The sequence below is a fragment of the Narcine bancroftii genome, chromosome 5, assembly GCF_036971445.1.
Source record: "Narcine bancroftii isolate sNarBan1 chromosome 5, sNarBan1.hap1, whole genome shotgun sequence".
Taxonomy (NCBI): domain Eukaryota; kingdom Metazoa; phylum Chordata; class Chondrichthyes; order Torpediniformes; family Narcinidae; genus Narcine; species Narcine bancroftii.
In genome coordinates, this window is record NC_091473.1 from 42,641,890 (window position 1) to 42,662,902 (window position 21,013).

Consider the following 21,013-nt stretch of genomic DNA (forward strand, 5'->3'; position numbering starts at 1 on the left):
CATTCATAATTTGTAACATTCACTGTTTATTGTTACTATTATATCGTTAAATATAGAAATATGTCTTTGTGGCCCTATTCAAAGCAGATTTCAGTGGCAAGAACCCATGAGGTGGACTGAGCATTGTGTGGCGGGGCAATATCTTGGACTGAGATTGCTTTTGCTTTATAGCATCTGAGTCATCATCCAGAGGTGTACTTCCATCGAACAACTAAATGCTACAGTTAAATGGAATCCATTTGTTGCACTCTCCTATGCTAGATCTAGGTTGTGCAATCCAGAAACAATCTTTTGGATTGATGTACCTGTCATTCTCTCAACCTTCCTCAAATATAGTATTTTGCAAATGTACCCCTATGGGAAATAATTATATTCTTTTGGTCTCCCTCCTCAATTTCTGGCAGTTTGAAATTAATGAACCTTGTCATTTATTCCCCAACCAGGGAAATGTTCACCTGATGAAACTACACTGTAATAAACACTGGACAATATTTAAAAAAAGAAACATTTACTCCTGAAAAACCTTTTGGGGATTAAAAGATTCAACTTCAAGATGAACACAAAGATCATTTCAGATTTGCTGTAACACATAGGAAGTTGGAGAAACATTATATTAACTTTTATTGAATTTAGCACGTTTACTCGCAAAATGATGCTGAGACATTGTGCTTGTTCAATTGACCTAAAAGGGCTTTGCTGCTGATTTTCATTTGTACTCAGCATCTGATGCCTCTCATGTCAGATAATAGTTCACCACCATTGATGGATTCTAGTTGCCTTGATAGCGCTTTCCATGGTCTCAATGTCCTGGTGAAACCTTTCACCATGTTCAGCACTGACTGCACCAAGATCAGCAGGGAAGAAATCCAAGTGCGAATGCAGAAAATAAATGTTCAATGACATGCTGCACTTCATCGTCTTGTATGCTTGAAGCTTGATGTCAATCAGCTGGATGCAGTTTGGTGCTCTGTAGTTGCCAAGAAAATTGTCAACATCTTTAAATGCCTTCCAAGCATGCCTAGGCCTAAGACAACATTTGCATAGTACCTGGACTGCGTACATACCCTGGCATGCTTGGACTGACTAAAGTAGCTCGCTTTGTGGGCAAAATACGAGTAGACAGAAAATAGGACAGAAATAATTTACATCTAAAAAATGGTAAGTGATAGGAAAATTTTAGGTGATTTTTGGGATCATCAGCTGAAAATCTATAAGATGCACCCAGAAGCGTTCAGAAAGCAAAGTCTTTGCTGTCAAGTTTAATACTGACTTTAAAAAAGCTTTATTAAATCTGTTCTTACTAAAATCATTGGAATCATTTGTATACTAAGCTTAAAATAAAAGGTTGGAGTGAATACTAAAATTCACAGGTTTTTTGGTGAGATAAGTACCAGAGTCATAGGTGCTCTGAGGCAAACATGTCCTAAGTCTCATGTAAAGACATCAAGTTCCATGATGGATTCAGTGGCAGATATGTCTATTGCTTTGTAATCTCCAAGTGGAGGTTGTCATGAAGCTTTGTGCTCAGTGGAAAACCAACCATTGGGACTTGTACAAGTTTACTGCTATTGTTGTGAAAAAGTGTGGAATCCCCAAGGCCTCTTGTGTCCTTTAGAATCAAATTGGGCCATGCATTAGGAGCATGCAGAAGCCCTGTGCAAGCGATGGAAAGAACCAACCACCGAACAATATCTCCACCTACTCACTTTAAGAGCCATCACCTGCCCCATTAGTGGAAAAATTTGGGGTTACTGCATTGGCCTCAAGAACCACCACAGAACAAGTCATTCTCAGTCTGGGGGACTGCGAAGAAATGATAAAACCCGTCTCCTTTCCTGATGTTGACATTAACAATGTTTATGGGAAGAGGTGGTAAAAAATAGAAATGATCTCCACTAGAGCAAGGATGGACTTGGACTAGATTGTTAAACTTTAGCAGATTTCATCTTCTCCTGCATCCTAACAAAAGACATAATTGGAATGAAACTGAATGAAACTACTCCATACTCACAAAATTAAGATAGGACATTGATCACGTCTCATCTAAGCCAAACATCTAATTTCACTGCTAAATATATTTGTTACACTCAAGGATCCTGCTCACACCAAAAGAACTTTCCTCTTCATGGTTACAGGAGTGTTAAAGTCATCATCAAAAATGGATGTGTTTTTCTACTTAGCAGTGTGCAGGACGACTAGAGGACATTTCCCCATCTATCTGGCAGGTTCTTTTCCATTGTTTTGCCAATGTTTTTCCTTTTCAAATACCTGCCCAATACTTTTGAAAGTTCAAAAATTGCTGCAGAATCCACTTCCACTGACTTGACAGACCACACAGTTCATAACCTAATCATATCCTAGCTTTTTTTAAAAAAATGAACACACAGTAAGATCTACGTAATCCATGACTGACTAAAATCAGTGCATGCTGTTGAAGAAAGAAACTTGACAATGATGTGCCAGGAGAGCCTGTACCTTTATTATTAATCAATATAGTCAGAGATAAGGATATAATTATTTCTTCCTCAGTTAACATTACATTGTGTACTTGAAGTACCAGCAGGACAATCACCTCATTAAAGCTGTATTTTATGGAATTTCACAGCAGCTACTTTCATTATCTCTAATCTTCATGCTGAAAGTCCTTGCCTGGCATGGGTATCTTTTGTTCTAGTTCTATCAGTGATAATTACATTGGGATGAACTTGAATTTAGGCCCTAATACTCTGGGGAAAATACTTTGGGAATTAATTTTTAGAGGTCATAGATAATTAATTGGTAACCAATTACGTATTATTTTACAGAAGTCTAACACTTTTCCAACTTAATTGCCTCCCTTGGAATGTGACATTTGGCTCAAAATAACCTTTAACTTTATTTTCACATTTTTTGTATCTGTATTTTTCAGCAAATAAACTGCTGGGCACATATCAAGCATTTGGGCGAGAAATCTAAGTAGGTTATTGGATCCATTGTGCCTGCTTTCCCACTCAATAAGATCACAGACAACTTTTATCACAGTGTTGCTTTCTTGCACCAATCTTTGCCATCAAAATCCTCAGTAAGAGAATTCCAAAAAAATGCTTCTAGCTGGGTGAAGAAAATTCTTCTCTGAGTTTTGAATGGGTAATCCCTTATTATGAAACTGGTTTAGAACATCAAGCCAGAGGAAACATAATCTCTGCATCCACTCTGTCAAGGCATACTGTATGGTTCAGTATTATCAGCTCTTATTCATGTTGGCACAAACTCAGTCTCCATAATTTCTCTTAGATTTCAAATTTCAATATGATATTTCATTCAAATGTCTATTCAGTCCATCTGATCAGTTGCTGGTCTCAGAGCAATTTCATCACTCCCATTTATCTACTAATTTCCTTGAAATCTATTCTCTCTCAGGTGCCCATCAACTTACCAGATGAGCCTTTACCATCCAATTTACAGTGGTCAAGTGCATAATATACAAACAGTGTTTCTTTAGGATCTGGAACAAACCCCAACCACTGTGAGGAAATCAATACAGTTAATATGAAAGCATGTAAACTGCACACAGCACTCAAAGTCATGCTCAAGCACCAGTCATTGGAACTGTGACACATATGAAAACTCATCCCAGGAATTAATCTTAGAAACATAGAAACATAGAAGATAGGAGCAGGAGTAGGTCATTCGACCCTTCGAGCCTGCTCCGCCATTCAACGAGATCATGGCTGATCTTAAAGTTCAGTACCCCATCCCCGCCTTCTCTCCATAACCTTTAATATCCTTATACTGAAGAAATAGATCTAATTCCCTCTTAAATATATTTAATGAACCTGCCTCCACTGCCCTCTGTGGCAATGAATTCCACAGATTCACCACCCTCTGGGTCTAGAAATTCCTCCTCAACTGGTTTGCCTATTATCCTCAAACCATGGCCCCGGGTTCTGGATTTTCCCATCATTGGAAACATCCCATCTGCATCCACTCTGTCCAGTCCTGCCAGAATTTTATATGTCTCTATGAGATCCCCTCTCAATCTTCTAAACTCCAGGGAGTACAATCCCAATTGGTGCAATCTTTCCTCATAAGTCATTCCTGCCATTCCAGGTATCAGCCTGGTGAATCGCCTCTGCACTCCCTCCATTGCAAGAACATCCTTCCTTAGATAAGGTGACCAAAACTGCACACAATACTCCAGGTGTGGTCTCACCAAAGCTGCCCTTCTCCACTGCAATTATTTTATTCCTTGGTAAGAGAATAGATCTGGATGCAATTTTCAAGGTAGGGTCTGGATGACTTTGCAATTTTTAAATCTGATCTTTATTGCTTTTTTTTTAATGTGTGGAGGTGGCTGTCAAGAGTGCCAGCTTCTTTCAGTTATAAATTAGACAAAAGTGGGGTGGATCTCTTGCTCCCTTAGTTTGCTAGCCTTCTGCACTTCTGGAGCTTGCTGTATTTCCAGCATGGTTGTGGTGCAATCTTCTACGGCATAGAACAGTGTAATCTGATGCGGCATCATGATTGGGTCGTCAAGTGGCCCAAGTGATCTAAAGCAGTGTCGAGGGGGGCGGGGGGGGCAGTGACATGGCATCTACCATTGACCTGTTGTGACAATTGGTGAACTGGAATTGGTCCAGGTCCTTCCTCAGATGGGAGTTGATTCGCTCCATGACCATCATCTCAAAGAACTTCATCAGTGCAGATGTCGGTGCCACCAGCCCATAGTCACATCAACTTGGTCTTCTTGGACACAAGAATAAGGGATGCCCTTTTGACCTCTGACCACTGTAGTGAGAGGTTGAAAATGTCTGCTAAAACTTCCAGCCACTTGGTTTGCACACATTTTAGGGATCTGCCCTGGGACACAGTCTGGGCTGGACACTTTTCAAGCTCACCTAGCCTCAGAGACTGGGGGCATAGAGTCAATGGGGGCTGTGGGGCCCCCCCAAGGTGAAAATAAACTAAATCCCTAGAGTACACCACATTGCAACTTTCCAGCTCAACCCATACAAGGCAGCAGCACCAGACAACATACCCAGTCGAGAACTGAAGGACTGTGCAGACCAACTAATGGAGGTCCTTATGGACATCATCAATACCTCACTGCGGCAGTCCATTGTCCTTGCAAGTTTCAAGACAGCCACCATTATCCTGGTACCAAAGAGGGTGACAGTTTCAGGCCTCAATGACTTCTGTCCATTATGAAATGCTTCAAGTGTCTGATAACAGAACACATCAAAGCGCATCTCAAAGAGACACTGCAGCTAATTCAATTTGCCTACAGACAGAACCATTTCTCGAATGGTGCCTTGTCCCTCCACTCCATCGTGACCCACCTGGAGAATAATGCCTCATCTACCAGATTGCTGTTCATTGACTTCAGCTCAATGTTTAATATGATCATACACCAGAGGGTGGTGGAGAAGTTGCCCTTGCTGGGACACAGCAGCCCACTCTGTAACTGGATTCTCAACTTCCTAATAGAAAGACCATAATTTGCCCAGGTTGGCAGCAGAATGTGAAGCACCATCATTGCTGAGCACTGGCACACTTCAGGGCTGTGTGCTCAGGCTGCTTCTGTCCACACTGCTGACCCATGGCTGCATCACCAGATCCAGCTCCAACAGGGTCATCAAGTTTGCAGATGACACAACAGTAATTGGCTTCATCAGCAACTATGATGAACTACAGATAAGAAGTGGAAAATCTCATGAAATGGTGTGAGAATAACATCCTGAATTTTTATGTGGATGATGAAGGAGATGATTGTGGACTGCAGGTGGACGAGCAACGATCACCCTCCGCTAGACATCACTAACTCGGTAGAGGAAAGGGAACAGAGCACTAAGTTCCTTGGAATCCACTTAACTAGTGATCTATCCTGGAAATACTTCTTGTCATTTGTCAGGAAGGAGCAACAGCGACTGCACTTCCAGAGAAGACTGAGAAAGGCAAGGTTACTGGCCACCATCCTGTCCACAGGACCTCTCTTGAGAGCATCCTGCTTGGTTGCATCACTGTGTGGTATAGCATCAGATCCACAGGACAATACACAGGACCATAAGAGCAGCTGATAGGATCACTAGGGTCTCCCTCCCCACCATCAACGTGATCTAAAGAGGACTCTCAAAATCACTGAGGACTCCTTCCACCCTGCACACAACATCTTTCTGTTACTCTGGTCGGGAAAGAGATTCATGAGTATCAGATCCAGAACCACCAGGCAAAGTGAGACTGCTGAATGACTAATGAACTGCTCATACAAACCATCCATAATATTTTTCTATTTTTATATACATACTGTGCATATATATCGTTTGTCTGTGTGTTTATAGTGTTTTGCTTTTTCGTCTGGATAATAATTGGATAATAAATAAATTTGAACTTGAAGTATCCATCCACCAGAGCCACCTGCTTCCTATCACCAAGCCAACCTGTCTTGACTCTCTTCACCTTCCAGAACAGCCTACCTCATGGGGCCCCATCAAAAACCCCATTCAACTTCATATAAATCACATCTATTGTGCTACCTCCATTTTATCATCTCCTCAAAAATATATCTCAGATTTGTGAAATATGATCTCCCCTGCAGAAAACCATGCCGACTCCTCCCTGTGTTTCCAAATAAACATACTCTTAAAAACCCATAATGAAGGACTGGTCAATAATGTGATTAATGTGAAAACATTATCGTGATACCAGGTCATAGACCCTTAAAGCAGGGCATACCAAAATGTGGTCAATGTGTTTTCTGGGCTGCTCTCCCTTATTCTTTTTTTATTTTTAATTTAGATATACAGCATTGTAACAGCCCAAAAGCAAATGTTTCCCCAATACCCCAATTAACTCACAACCTCTATAGGTTTTGAAGGGTCTGGGGACGCAGTGGAAACCCACACAGACACGGGGAGAATGTACAAACTTCTTAGCGACAGCACTCGTTTCGAATCTGGGTCGCTGGCACTGTAATGACATTGCACTAACTGCGTTGCCCTAGGCATTGAATGTAAAAGCAGAAAGGTTATGCTAGAGCTGTGTGCAACATTCATCTGATTACAGACTTTGTACTACAAATAGCTTTGATTACAATGACTAAGGGAAGATTCTGTTGCATTAAAGATGTGGCAGCTGACATTTTTAATAATAAAAATTGAAGATGATTTGTGAGGCTGGGGTTCTCTTTGAAAGAGAGGAGGCTGAAGAGAGGTTTAATTTTAAGTGTGTAAAGCTATGAGCAACCCTAGGGTAATAGGAAGGGCCTATTTCTGGATGAAAGTCAAAAACAAGGGGCATAGTTTTAAAGTAATTGGTGGGAGAATCAGAGTAGAAATGAGAAAGCGTATTTTCATCCAGAAGATGATAGGCAACTGGAATTTATTGGATAGGAAACTGAAGTCCTCGTGAACTTTTAAGATAATAAGACATTGGAGCAGAATTAGGCCATTTAGCCCACTGATTCATAAAAGTATTTAAATGCAGGACTGTACATCATATTTTTTTATGACTCAATGAAAACATCAGCTTTTCACCTTCCAGTAGATACTCTAATACCTGGTTACTTTGACTTTAATATCCTCTACATAATTGATTATATAAATCTCTTCGTAATATGATTACAATGGCTTAATCATTGCTTATTTTCTTTTGTTATTTAACTATCTTAGTATTAATAAAAAATAAAATGCCATTTATTTATATTACAGTTTTATCTACTTGCAGATGTATTTTCATATTTATATCCTTGGGTTTACAGGCACAGTCATAGAGAGAGCTGACAAGTGGATGGTTCACCTCCTTAAGAGAAAGCAATATCTTCTCTCCTCAATCCAGCTGCATTCTTGCTTCCAGGCAACGCTTCACCCAGGCCATCGATCAGTCTGACAGAAGTGTAAATTTTCCCACTGACATTGGGTTCCAAGCTTGTTGAAAAACATTTGCTGCTTCACTTGTGGACTTAATGCATGTGGCATTGCTTCTGGTAAAGGGGAAGTTTTGGGGTGATAAAAGTCAGGTTCGTGGTCAGCAATTCAAGTAGTTTAAGTATTTGTGTGGAGGAAATTATAGGTGGTAGATATTCATTGGGGAATGTTTTAATAGACCGTCTCTTTTTATTCATCTTACTTGATCCAAAAGATCACTAAATATAATTCCTGGATTCTTTTTGTATGCAAAGACTAGTGTTGCTGGGTCTATGCAGCTGTCCTGCAGCTGCAGGAAGTAGTAATCTTGCTCTGCTATTACCCCTGGGTTTCTCCAGTCCTAATAGGAAAACTCAAATCTCTCTCTCCACTCCTTTAGGCATGACTCAGAGGTATTTGTGGCATCCAAAGTAGAACAAGGCAGACCTCAAAAGTACCACGGGATCTGCAAACAAAAAATTTGCCAGAAATTATTTGCTTGATTCAAACCCTGGACCACTGGCTGCAGCTCCAAAAATGATCCAATGACAGGAATTTGGGGGGTGGGGGGGGGGGGTGGCTTTGAAGGTCAGAAGACACATGATTAGTCAAGATTTCCTAATTATGCAATACACAAATGTGCTGGAGAAAATTATGTTGCCCTTCCAACTTTCTAATGTGTCACTTTTAAAATGAGTGATTTCATACGACACATCTGCAAGTAACTTGAATAAACAGAACATTGAACCTAGTGTACAGTGCCTGTGGTGAATATAATGTGCAAATTAAACAAAATCCCTACTGCTTGCAGATGATACATATTCCCCATTCCCTGCGTATTCATGTGTCTATCTAGACTTATTTTAAATTGTACTAATATATCTGCCCCTAGTATTCCAGGCACCTGCCTCTCTCAGTGTAAACAAAATTGCCCAACATATCTCCTTTAAAATTTCTGCCTCACCTTAAATTCTTGTCCTCGAGTATGTGACATTTTTACCATGAGAAAATATTTTGGCTGTCTACCCTATCTCTAGTTAATTTTACTAAGTCTCCCCTCAGCCTCTGATGCTCCTCAACCCAGCTGCGTTCTTGCTTCCAGACAAGACTTCACCAACCTTTTCCCATTGCTCATCACAGTAATCCAGGCAGTTCCTAGTAAATGTCTTCTATACTGTTTCCAATAATTCCACATCCTTCCTGCAATGGGGTGGCCTCACCAGTTTTATATACCTGTAGCATGACTTCCTAACATTTATACCTATTGTCTCGCCTAATGAAACCAAGCATAATGTTCACCTTTATCAAACGGCCTACTTGTGTGGTCTTTTTCCAAGGAGCTATGGATCTGAATCCCCAAATTCCTCTTCACATCAATACCTCTGACTCCTTCCATTAACTGTATTCTTGCCCATTACATTTGCCTTTTCAATTTGCAGCACCTCACACTTGTCCAGATTTAACTCCATCTACCATTTTTCTCTACCTATATTTCCAACTGATCTATCTCCTGTTGTATTCTTTGATATACTGTCTATATCAGAGTCTACAAGTCTAATAATTTTTGTACTCTAATAACTTACAAACCCATTCATCTACTTTCTCATCCATATCATTCATGTACTGTATATCACAAACAATAGAGGTCCCAACTCTAAAACACCACAGGTCATGGGCATCCAGCCAGAATAGCATCCTTCCATCTACCCTTTCTTCTATGGGCCAGACAATTCTGAATCCAAACTACAAATTCACGATGGATCCCATGCATCTGTACTTTCTGGATCAGCCTACCATTAAGGACTTGTCAAATGCCTTATTAATATCCATGTAAATAATATCCAATGCCCTACAACAACAATGTGTCTTCTTTGAACCAAAAGACGACCAATAATAATACTCTCATCAAATACCCTTGTCACCTACTCAATAAAACTCAATCCAATTTGGAAGACATAACCTGCCTTTCACAAAGCCATGCCAGGTCTGACAATGCCTTTCCAAATGTGTATAAATCTTAACTTTAAGTATCCTCTCCAATAGTTTCCCAGGTTTACTGGCATATAATTTCATGGATTATTCCTTTTTGAACAAAGCTACAAAATTGGCTACCCTCAAGTCCTTCACCTATTACTAGTGAGGATACAAAGATCTTCGTCAAGGCCTCAGCAATCTCCTCATTTGCTTCTTTCAATAACCTGGGATCTATTAAGGTCCTGGGACTTATTCATCTTAACGCTCTTCAAAAGACACTTCCGAAAACGATTGATTTACTTTTAATTAATGGTGCTATCCTTTCAAATGTTTAGGCACACAATTTTATGCCAAGTTTGAAAATGCTGCATCAAAGATTAGAGTGCTCACTGCTTAAATTATTTATGATTGAGATGTACTTTGTTAATGTAAAATAATCAGCTGGTGTTGTGTTCAATAACTGAATAATGTTTCAGAAGTGCTGAAGGCAGTTTCTTCTGATGGATAGGGTAATAACAGTCTGTAAGTGTTTTATTCTGCATCATATATGTTCAGTTGTTGCAGAAAACATTAATCTTCCAAACACTTTTGCATCAGATTTCTTTAAACCATTGCAATTATTCAGCATGGTTTGATCTGCATCTTCAAATACTCATTGCTTTAATAATTTGTGGCAAATCCAGTGATTCAGCAGAAAACCAGTTTGCTGATAGCATGCAGATTTACAGGAACTTTCTGTACATCGAATGGAATTAAATAAATATTTTATGCAATTTTGCTGCGTATTTAAAGTAATGATACGCTGTAAGATTACAGTCCAACTGGCTTGATGGCTATCTGTGAAAGCTAGAAAAAAAAGTTTATGTCTGTTGTACGCAAGTTGTCAACTAGACTGAGCTCAGGATTGCTGAATGTAATTTGTTACAAGGCATATTTTCTGATGATTGCCCTTGTGGTCTCTTTAGTTTATTCCAGTAGCTTCAAACACTGGAAAAAGGATGATCCAAACAAATTAAATTGAAATAAATACCCCAGATTTTTAATTCAATGCCAGTCAAACATGTAACCTCTCAAAGTTTGCTGATTAGAAACAAGACTGGGATCCTCTTTCAGAATCTTTGCTGAAGGTAATGAGAGTGAACTTATTACTGTAACTTCACTGAAGATTTGCAGCATGCCAATTAGTCAGCATTGCAGTGGTGGAGCAGAAAAAAACCCTGGAGGAAATCCACCCTAAAAGCCCATTCCCTGCTGCTTTATTTATTTATATCTACTATCATAAGGAGAAAGCAGACAATCACATGATATGTTACAACCAAAAATGTTTAGATTTAGTTCTCTTTCTCTTGCTGGTCTTTAACATTTCTGACCCAAGTGTATTGAAGGTTTGTCCCAGATACAGAAAGCAGTATTAATTTTTCCAAATTTGTGCCTACTAAAAGTAGTTGATTTTTAAAATTTATTCCTTTTGAAAGAAATTCTCAGGCTAGGTTCTGAAGTTAGCCAGCTCACTGCATCCACTGTTCTCATGTCTATTTGGGCCTTAAGTGTCGGACCAAGCTGAAGTGGATTTGGGCCACTGTTGGAGGTCTGAATACTGGAGAGAGACACACAGTTCACAGGAGGTAGATATATAAAAAATAGACTTGTAAGTGCAAAAATTAGTCCTTGATTTTATGATTTGGAATTGCAGCAATACTTGGCTTTACTTTTATGAAATAAGTTCAACAGCGTTATTTATTATTTTCTGATCTTAGATTCAACATTAGATCAAGATTTTTGTCATCTTAGTCTCCTCATGGCTGATATGTGGGCAGAGAAATTAAATTTATTCTTCTATTAATATATATGTCTTAATTCACTTGTGTTAACAGCATTTAGATTTAAGATTTAACCATCAGTGAAGCAAAAATATGGGACAATCATAAATCATTAAATGCATAAATTTTAAACTGAATGTGGAGTTCAGGGTGAGTACAGAAACAAATGCAAACCAAAATGAATTGGCCAGGTGAGTCTGAAATTGCCAGTACGTGCAAGGCACACTTGGACCATTGTCTTTCGTTTTGACAGCCCCTTCCCAGGGTTAACATCCATAATATTTAATTGTATTTTAGTTGTCGTAAATGATGTGTAATAAAGTGAGATTCAGTGTGTATTGGTGACGTGAGAGTCACAGTGTCAATGCATTTGAGATGCTGACAAAAAAAACCCAGCCAAATACTTTGGATTATGGCAGTAGACTGCCATGATTTATTGAGCAGATTATTAGATTTTCCAAATCCACAGTGACCCCAGCCCTGCTGATAAAAGTACTGTGACTGTCATTGATTTCTATGTGATACCTTTTAGCCAACAATTTTTCAGTGTTATTGCAGGTGTATAAAATTAACCTGCCACACTTCAGCATTATTGCATAGATTTTATGGTTAAAAGTGGGGCCTATTTTACAATAATTTCTTCTTAATATTTTGATAAAGCATCATCATAATTTACTATTTTGATTATTTCTTTGCTCAGTAATTACCATGAGGATGAATTTCTGATGACACATCCCATTTAACTGCCATGCTTAAGGATTATCAGTAAACAGCAGTGATCAGCTGTACTAAAACCATTTGAACTCATCTTTGCTAAAATGCACTCTTGCCAAAGTTTTCTTGTTATTACTTTTCAAGGTAAATATTTGGTGAAGTTTGATGAAGCAATATTGTAATTTTTAATCCTTCATCTTCATCTGTAGAAATTGCTTGATTGGTTTCAGAATGATAATGAATTTCGTCTTTCAAAACCCGTACTTGCTGACATTTCGCCCACAATGTCAGACAAAAGCAAGAAGGAAAATAAAGATTATATTTCAATAGCAAAAATTCTCCAGTTGTTGAAATTAAAAACAAAATGCTGGAAATGTGGCTAGAGAAACAGAGCTAGGAATTCAGGTCAACCACCTTTCATTAAAACTGGGAAAATTTAAAAGGAAAAATGAAGTTGCGGGAGAAAATGAAGAGGAGCAGAGAGAAGAAAGGAATGCTGGATGACTGGCTGGGAGCGAAGAGTGAGAACAACTCGATGATCTTGATGCCGGCTGGCAGAGAATGGTAATGGCCATTAAATAATTGTCAGGTGGAGGTGTAAACAGAAGAAGAATGAATTCTGAAGTCACCATAAGGGAAAAGAAAAAGTGAATTAGATGCTAGAAATATGAGCTAAAAGGCTGGGTTACTCTTGTGCCATGACTAAGTTTACCACCTTTTCCCTGGATTCTTGAAGACTGGATTTCACTTTGCTATTGGCACCATGATCTTTCATACTAATCTGCACTCCTTTTGTGCAGTGCTGATAAATAACCCCAGATGACAGTGAGGTGGATTCTCCTTGGAAAACCCACGGTTCTAATATTGAACTGCTCATGTTTTCTGCAGGAACTTGGAAGTCTAGAATGTGGAAACCTTTATGACTGTGGCTTTCTAGGAATGAAGAAAGGCTCAGGCCCAAAACATCAGTTCTGTATCTTTCCCTCCTACGGATGCTGCAAGACCTGCTGAGTTCCTCAAGCATTTCTGTACTTTCCCTACAATCACAGTGCCTGCACTCAAATTCATTTTTGATTCCTTTTTTAAAAAAAAGTATATATTTTAAAATAATGCAGTAATGTGACGACTTTTTCAGAATTTCTATTTATTTTTGATTGTATTGGCAGCTTGTTGTGTCAGAGGTGTGATTTAGCTAGCTGCCAAGGGTTTTTTTTCCAGCATTTCCATGGAAAGGTCTTGTTTTGGTTCCACCATATGCTGTGGATTGTTTTTGAAAGTTTTGCAATGAGAGTCGAAATGGCTTCTGCAAAGAGTGTCTTGCCAAGGAGTCCAACAAAGTAAGTAAGTTTGTGCAAGCAACCTCTGGTGTCAGGAAATTCTGGACAAGTACCCTGAATCTTTTTTCATTGCTTAAAATATTTTAAAGAGATGTACAATACAGAAAAAACAATAACAGGGACTCTTATTGCCTTTTCTGAAACATATAGAATAATTTAAATATAGACTTGCAGCACAGTATTAGGATCTTTCTGTCCACGAGCCCATGCCGCCCCATTACACTGAATTGACCAACAATCTCCAGTATGTTTCAAATGTTGGGAGGAAACTGGAGCACCCAGGGAACACCCATGCCGACACAGGGAGAGTGTATAAACTCCTTACTGCCAGTGCGGGATTTGAACCCAGGTCCTGATTATGCTGGCGCTGTAACAATATTGCTAACTGTGCCGCCCTAAATGTAATTGTAGTTATTTTACTCACTGTTCGTGCATGGGGAGGTGTTATAACACATAGAGTGACAAAAATACATGGTGAAATCTTAATTATTTTATGGACAAACTTGGTTAAATTATAGCTCTACTATTGATAAAATGTAGTGCAAGTGTCATATTATACCTGGAACAGTGAGAAGGGTTCTTTTGCAAGCAGTCAAGCAAATAAACTCTAACTTGCATGCCGTATACAAAGTAAAAGAACACAATTCTAGAATGCAGTGTTCGGTGAAATGATCAATTGGTGCATAGCAAGGGCAGCATGTTATCATTATTGTGAGGTTCATTCAAGAGCTGATAACTTCCAGGAAGAAACTATCTTTGGGGCATGATTTCACACACTTGAGGAACATGTATCCAGGGTGTGATGAGACTGTCAGTAACAAGCAGCTTTAAAATTACATTTGCAGAAGTGTGGATGTGGCATAAGTAGGAAGTTACAAAAGATAAATATTTTTTTTAAATCTTCATAATGGGCATCACATACAGTCCTTCCCTTCAGTTGAGTGGAGGTAATATGACGTGCTTGTACTCTATGTATAACAGGTGAAAGGGAGATGATGAGCAAGGATACTCTGGAGCACAATGAGATAGACCAACCTCCACATTTTCTTCATTAAGCTGCAGATGAAATGTCAAATAATATCAAATAGTGAAAGGTGAGCATGAGGGCATAGTTGGGTCATTTTTTTCATATATATGTTTATGTATAAGTTGTGTTTTGTTAAATGTAACTCTTGAGTCATAAAACATAAACTGAGTCATACAGCATAAACCATCTCAAATGTGTTTGACCATTATTGAGAACTCACTACAACACTCGTTGAAGCAGCACTTAGTGCTTTGAACAAATTAAGTGTTGAAGAGGACAAAATTAAATCTGCTATCCTCCATTGTGTTATTTTGTTACTACTAACATGAAAATGTACAAAAACAGTGAGCATTATCTCAAAGTGTGCTCCCTAGTTTCATAATTAACACATTACCGCCTTCTCCCAGTTTAACCTGCAATTTACTTCAGAAATGAATGGTCACCCTTTTACTATGGGCATAGAGTATACACCCATGCACTTCCTGTTGACATTTATTGGGTTAGTCCAAAATTACACAACTTTTCTGTTCATGAGAAGTTCCTTTGTTGAAATCTTGAGTCCTCCTCAACAATCCCAGTGGTCATAACTGACCTGTAACTTCTGTTAGGTTCTTTTTGCATTTTGTCTCCTCTCGTTCATTGCTTGCAAGTGTGCTGATAGGTTTAATAGATAGAATGGGCAAAGGGGTGACAGATGAAATGCACTTTGGTAGAAGAAACGGGCAGACTATTATTTAGTTGGGGAGAAAATTCAAAATTCCAAGGTTCAAAGGGACTTGGGAGTCCTCATGCAGGATACCCTAAAGTTAACCTCCAGGTTGAGTCAAAGAAGGTGAATGCAATACCATATAAGAGCAGGGATGTAATATTGAGCCTCTATAGGACACTGGTGAGACCTCACTTGGAGTACTGTGTACAGTTTTGGGTGCCTTATTTGAGAAAAGACACGCTGATGTTGGAGAGTATTCAGAGAAGATTTACAAGAATGATCCCAGGAATGAAAGCCTTAGCAGATGAGAAACGTTTGTTGGCTCTTTTACTGTACTCATTGGTAAAGAAGGATGAGGGGGGGGACCTCATAGAGGCATTTTGAATGATGAGTGGCCTGGAAAGAGTGGATTTGGCAAGGATGTTTCCCATGTTAGGGGAGTCTAGGACAAGAGAGGACAACTTCAGGATAAAACAGAGACAGGGAAAGATTTCTTTAGCCAGAGGGTCATAAGTCTGTGAAACCCGTTATCACAAATTGTTGTGGATCTGAGGCTGGAGGGTGTATTTAAGGCGGAGATTTTCATGTATTTGATTAGTCAGGGCATCAAGTGGGAGGATGGATCAGCTCATTATAGAATGGTGCAACAGACTCAATGGCCAATGGCCCTACTTCTGCTCCTATATCTTGTGCATTTCCTTGTGCTCCTGGAACATTGGATAGTGAGTTAATTGTAGTATAAGTATCCCTTTGTAAACTCCACTTAACATAGCAAAGCGTCCCAAGGAACCTGAGTGTGATCAAATCAAATCTGATGCCATGTCTTGTAATTAGATACGAGTGCAAATAAACAAAAGCTTGGTCAAGAAAGTAGGTTTTAAGGAGCTATGTAAAAGAGGAATGAGGAGCAAAGAGGAGAGAGCTTCAGAAAGGGAATTCCAAAGTTTAGAACTTTGGAACCATGAAGAAGAGTTGCCTAATGATGGAGCAATTAAACTTTAGAATGAGCTGAAAGGAATGTTGTTATTTCAAAGGTTTATTGGACAATATGGAGGGTGATAGGAATGGATGGGAGGGACAGAAAATTTGAAAACACAAATCTAAATACCAAACTGGAAATTACTGTAGATCAAGTAAACAAAGAAGTGAATTGGGCTCTTTGCAAGTTAGAACCTGGGCAACAAATATTTAGATAACTTTGTTTACAAACCGTCAAACACGAGAAGGGGAGCACAAAGGGGTGACTCTCTGTTTGCCTTACAGCAGGCAAAAGTTAAAGAATTTCATGTATGTTATGTTCTAAATGTAGTATTACATGACAATAATGGAACCATTACCTTTTACCATTTTACCTTTTTACTAAATATGCCAATAAATAATAATGACATGCTTGAGCATTTCAATGGTAGATCAGCCATGGTAAGTATGGAACTTCATAGCAGATGGAAGATATTACAAGGTGTTGGACATGAATTTATCCCCATTCTTTCTAGCTTGAAGATCAGTTCAAGTTCATGATTTCTCATCAAGGTGATCCTATGAAAGCTTTTAACTATATCTTTATTGAGATTTTCTGCAAATGGTATTTGTGCTTGTATAACTGTTACAAGTCTTGTGAACTACTTCCAAATCATTCACAATTCTACCATCAAATCACTTACGTTTTCCAATGTTGTTGGTAGTTTCCGTACATATGGACCAAACGTTTTTCACCAAGTCAATTAATTAGTTGATTCCTCCTTCACCTTTAGCTGCCTACTGTTGACTGCAGTCCAGATTGCATTGACTTCATGCTAATTTTTGATCCCTTCTGCTCTTCCACAATGTAGGTATGTCTGGCCACTGAGATCCTGCTCTTCTGGAATCTTGATTATAAATTATTATCATCCTTACCTCATGCCTTCATGCTAATCCAGTATATGAAACCTGCTGGTTCCTTTGAAAAGTTTTGTTTTTGATAAATGGAAAGGAAAATATTTATCACTTTACACTGTATTTGAACTTGATGATGGATCTTTGATCAAGGGGTTTGTTTGGTCACCCCTTCAAGCTTGTGTGACTCATAATAATGTTAACATTCCCATCTGAGTCTCTTAGAAGGTGGATGGAAAAAATTGTCATGGATTTCATTTTCCATTATTTTACTCAATCTAACAAACCTTTTTTGCAGTTGGCACCAGGATTTTTTGAATTATAGACAAATTTCTGAGAAATGTTCTTTATGAAATACAAATTATTCTGTTTTTGGGTGTACATTCGCCTTAACGGTTACTAATTATAATGCAGGTCAAGCAAAGGAAGATAGACGACGATGGCCAGGTATCGTATATACTAACCAACTGTGGAAGTGCACTAATTAGCTAGCACTAATTTTGGATCCAATCCAACAGGGCTGCAGCAAGAGGCCTTGCCTTCTCTTCTCCCTGTCTGACTGGGCCAACCATGTCTATGACACTTGTTTCAAAACTATCTTCGAACTTAGCTTTTGACCTTGCTACTTTACGCTGCCACGCTGCTAACGGTCTTCAGATGATTAATACACAAATGATTAGTGCTGAAAAACACCTTGTGTCTGGGCTTGTTGTGTCATTACATCTTTTTGCCTTTTGTGCTTTTGTGATGAGTGTGTTAACTAATGTAGTTAAGAGTTAATTTAACATGCTTCATTATTTATTTAATCAATTAAAGTAATAAATGTGTCGTCTCTTCAGGATTGTTTGCCTGTGAAACTGTGCCCTTTATGTAGAATGTGAATTCTGATGCTTAATGTGTTTTTGTTTTGCGATATGATACATTTTGTACAAAAGTCATTAATTCATTTCATTTGTTTCTTTTGTTCTGTTTGTTTTTCCTTTTGATCCATTACCACCGAGTAGCAGCTCCCCAGCCTCCTTCCCATGCTATTCCCTCCCAGCCCCTGTCTACTGCAGATGCAGATGGTGCAGCAGGTGAAAATGCCACTGATAATACAAATGCCAGCTTAGTCAATGGTATGTTGAGACCACCTGGCTCTATTATTTATTTTGATGATTTCTCATGCTTCATCTATTCTAAGGCTTCAAACTGCACAGATGTTTTTTTTTTGTATGCATGTCCTTTGTGTACACATGGGCCAGTAAGGACTGCCATAATTCCCTATACCAAGTACTTCTGAATATTTTGAAATAGAATCTCAAAAAGAAAGTTGAAGTGGGTCTGTCAGATAAAGATAATGAATGCATTCTAAGATGTGATTTTATCGATGGGTTTCTTAATATTTTCACATCAATGTTGGAATGACTTGTACCAAAAGCCTCAATGCAGGGACATGTGAGATAATGTAAATTTGACTTCTTTAGAATCGATACTTTAATCAGATGCATATTTTGCACAGACATGTATGCATTCTTAATGTGCTAATTGGAGGGGCCAACATTCAATGGTTCTCTTTTAGAATATAAGATAATACACAGGGAATTGTTAGCATTTTCTGTAGTGTGTCATTTGCTTTGGTTACACTGTGGATTGGGTAAAAATAAACTGCATTTATGAGGCACTTTGGATGTAATTAAAATGGCCAGAGTGTTTCATAAGAATATAATTGAACAAAATATTGATTTCCAGGTGCATGGAAAAGTACTAGGACAGATGACTGAAAGCTTCACCAAAAAGGAAGGTTTTAGGAAGTATTTTCAAGGATGAAAAGGAAACAGTGGCAGATATTGGGGAAAAAATTTTCAAGTTCAGGGACTCAGCAGCTGAAAGAATGGGTGTCCTGATTAAGAAACTAATTTGGGTATGATTGAGCCGCCAATCCAGTTACCTCTGAAGGATCTTGGGCTTGGAGGAGACCACAAAGATAGGGATGGGGAGGCAAGACCATCGTGAGATTAAGCTGTTGTTTAATCATGAGCCAACTTGATCAGCAAGCACAGAATTATTGGAACCTGCTTTGAGTAGGTCCAGTTGAAAGAAGGTTTAGTTCAGGAGGCCAGCTATGCGCATACTGGAATAGTTATCTGGAGGTATGGATGCTGGTTAATTTGAGGCAAGCAGAGCCAAGTGATATTATTTCCAGCTGGGTAGATGGAAAAATACATGGCACTATATGAGCAACATGATTGAGTGACAGCAGAGGAGTTGAGAAGTGGGGTGATGAAATACAAATGGTGGTGTGGGGTGTCAAATGCAGGGAAGTTGATGTATTTTTAGATAATGTCACTGAGGGGCAGCAAGTAGATATGAAGAAGAAATAGGTGAAGGATAGATCCACATTGGAGGAATGATAATGATGTGGTTGCCAACCAAAAGAGACAATGCATGTGTGGAATGAAAAGCTTTTGATTATGATTCTCTAGCTGTGACTGAATTAATATAAATGGCAGCAGGTGAACGGCAAACTGGTCTGAATGCCATTGATAATTTCTTAGATGCAAGTTTTTTGACAGGTAAAAATCAACAATTACTTGAGGTGGAAATGGACAAAAATTGTTTACAGAATGTTTCCCAGTTAATTATTCTGAGCAAACATTTATGGGTCCTTATATTCTGAGTCTCATGCTTGCCAAGATTTAACCTCAATATAATTTCTCCCATTGGAATCTCAATGGACTAATACTTTTTAAACTCTATTGTTTTTGATTGAGTGCCTCTGAACAAGGAACTATATGATTTACTACAAAACAGTACTGGGGTTGTTAATAAATAATTGGTAACTGAGAATAATTCAGAGCCCTATTTGTAGAGGCCTATTTTAAATATGTACAATGGCATTGCTAATAATCACAGAGATTGTCTCAATGTTACATAAACATGAATGCATATTTTAAATTGCATTTGTCTTGAAACCACCTGAAAACGTAGACTTGCAGGACATCTGCCATTTGACAAAGCTTCTGCATTGTTGGTTCAAACTTTATTGGGCAATGCATATGTCTGTTGTGGTGCACACATTTTGCATTACCCTTTTCTGTCATGCTTTTTTTGTCTTTCACTGAGGCAAGTTATCATTCTTTTTAGCTGAGATCATGTAGAGGTCCAAATACTTTATGATTATAGCATAGCATCCCTGTGCAAATTAAGGATATTTGCTTGATCAACATGATTTTTAAGATTATTAAGTTTGAAATTTATTCGGGGAAGCTAATTTAATGTCATCTCCAGTTATTAAAAAGAACAAACAGTTCTTTGAGTTCATGCTAACATGAATCTATTAATTATGCATATCCCACTATATTTGAAAGGTAATATAAAAGATGAGTGATACTTCAAAAATGCATGATCTTTATGAGGATAATGATTCAGCGACAATGACATTTTTGCAGTCTAATAGTATAATGTCACCAGTCTAGAACCAAGTTGCTAATAAAGACTGAGAGATCGCTTTGCTGAGCACTCTCTCTGACTGCATCAGTTACAGAGATCTCTGTGGTGAACTGTTTCAATTCTGAAACCCACTCCCATACTAACATGTTAAACCCAGGCCACTTGTAAATTGGAGGACCACACCTAATTTTCCTTCTAGGCACTCTCCAACCAGATGGCTTTAACATCTACTTCGCCGGTTTCAGCTA

At 38.6% G+C, this 21,013-nt stretch overlaps 1 protein-coding gene across 2 annotated transcripts in view; it reads left to right on the plus strand.

Moving 5' to 3' along the window:
• atp2b2 (ATPase plasma membrane Ca2+ transporting 2) overlaps positions 1-21,013 on the plus strand; it is a 328,585-nt gene that overhangs the window by 127,524 nt on the left and 180,048 nt on the right. The window contains exons 6-7 of one of the 2 annotated variants that reach the window (XM_069937267.1): positions 17,748-17,780; positions 18,335-18,451. In XM_069937267.1, the coding sequence (XP_069793368.1) occupies positions 17,748-17,780; positions 18,335-18,451 (150 nt within the window). Of the gene's footprint in view, positions 1-13,325; positions 13,362-17,747; positions 17,781-18,334; positions 18,452-21,013 lie in introns of both variants that reach the window. The other variant, XM_069937268.1, reaches the window with a different exon arrangement.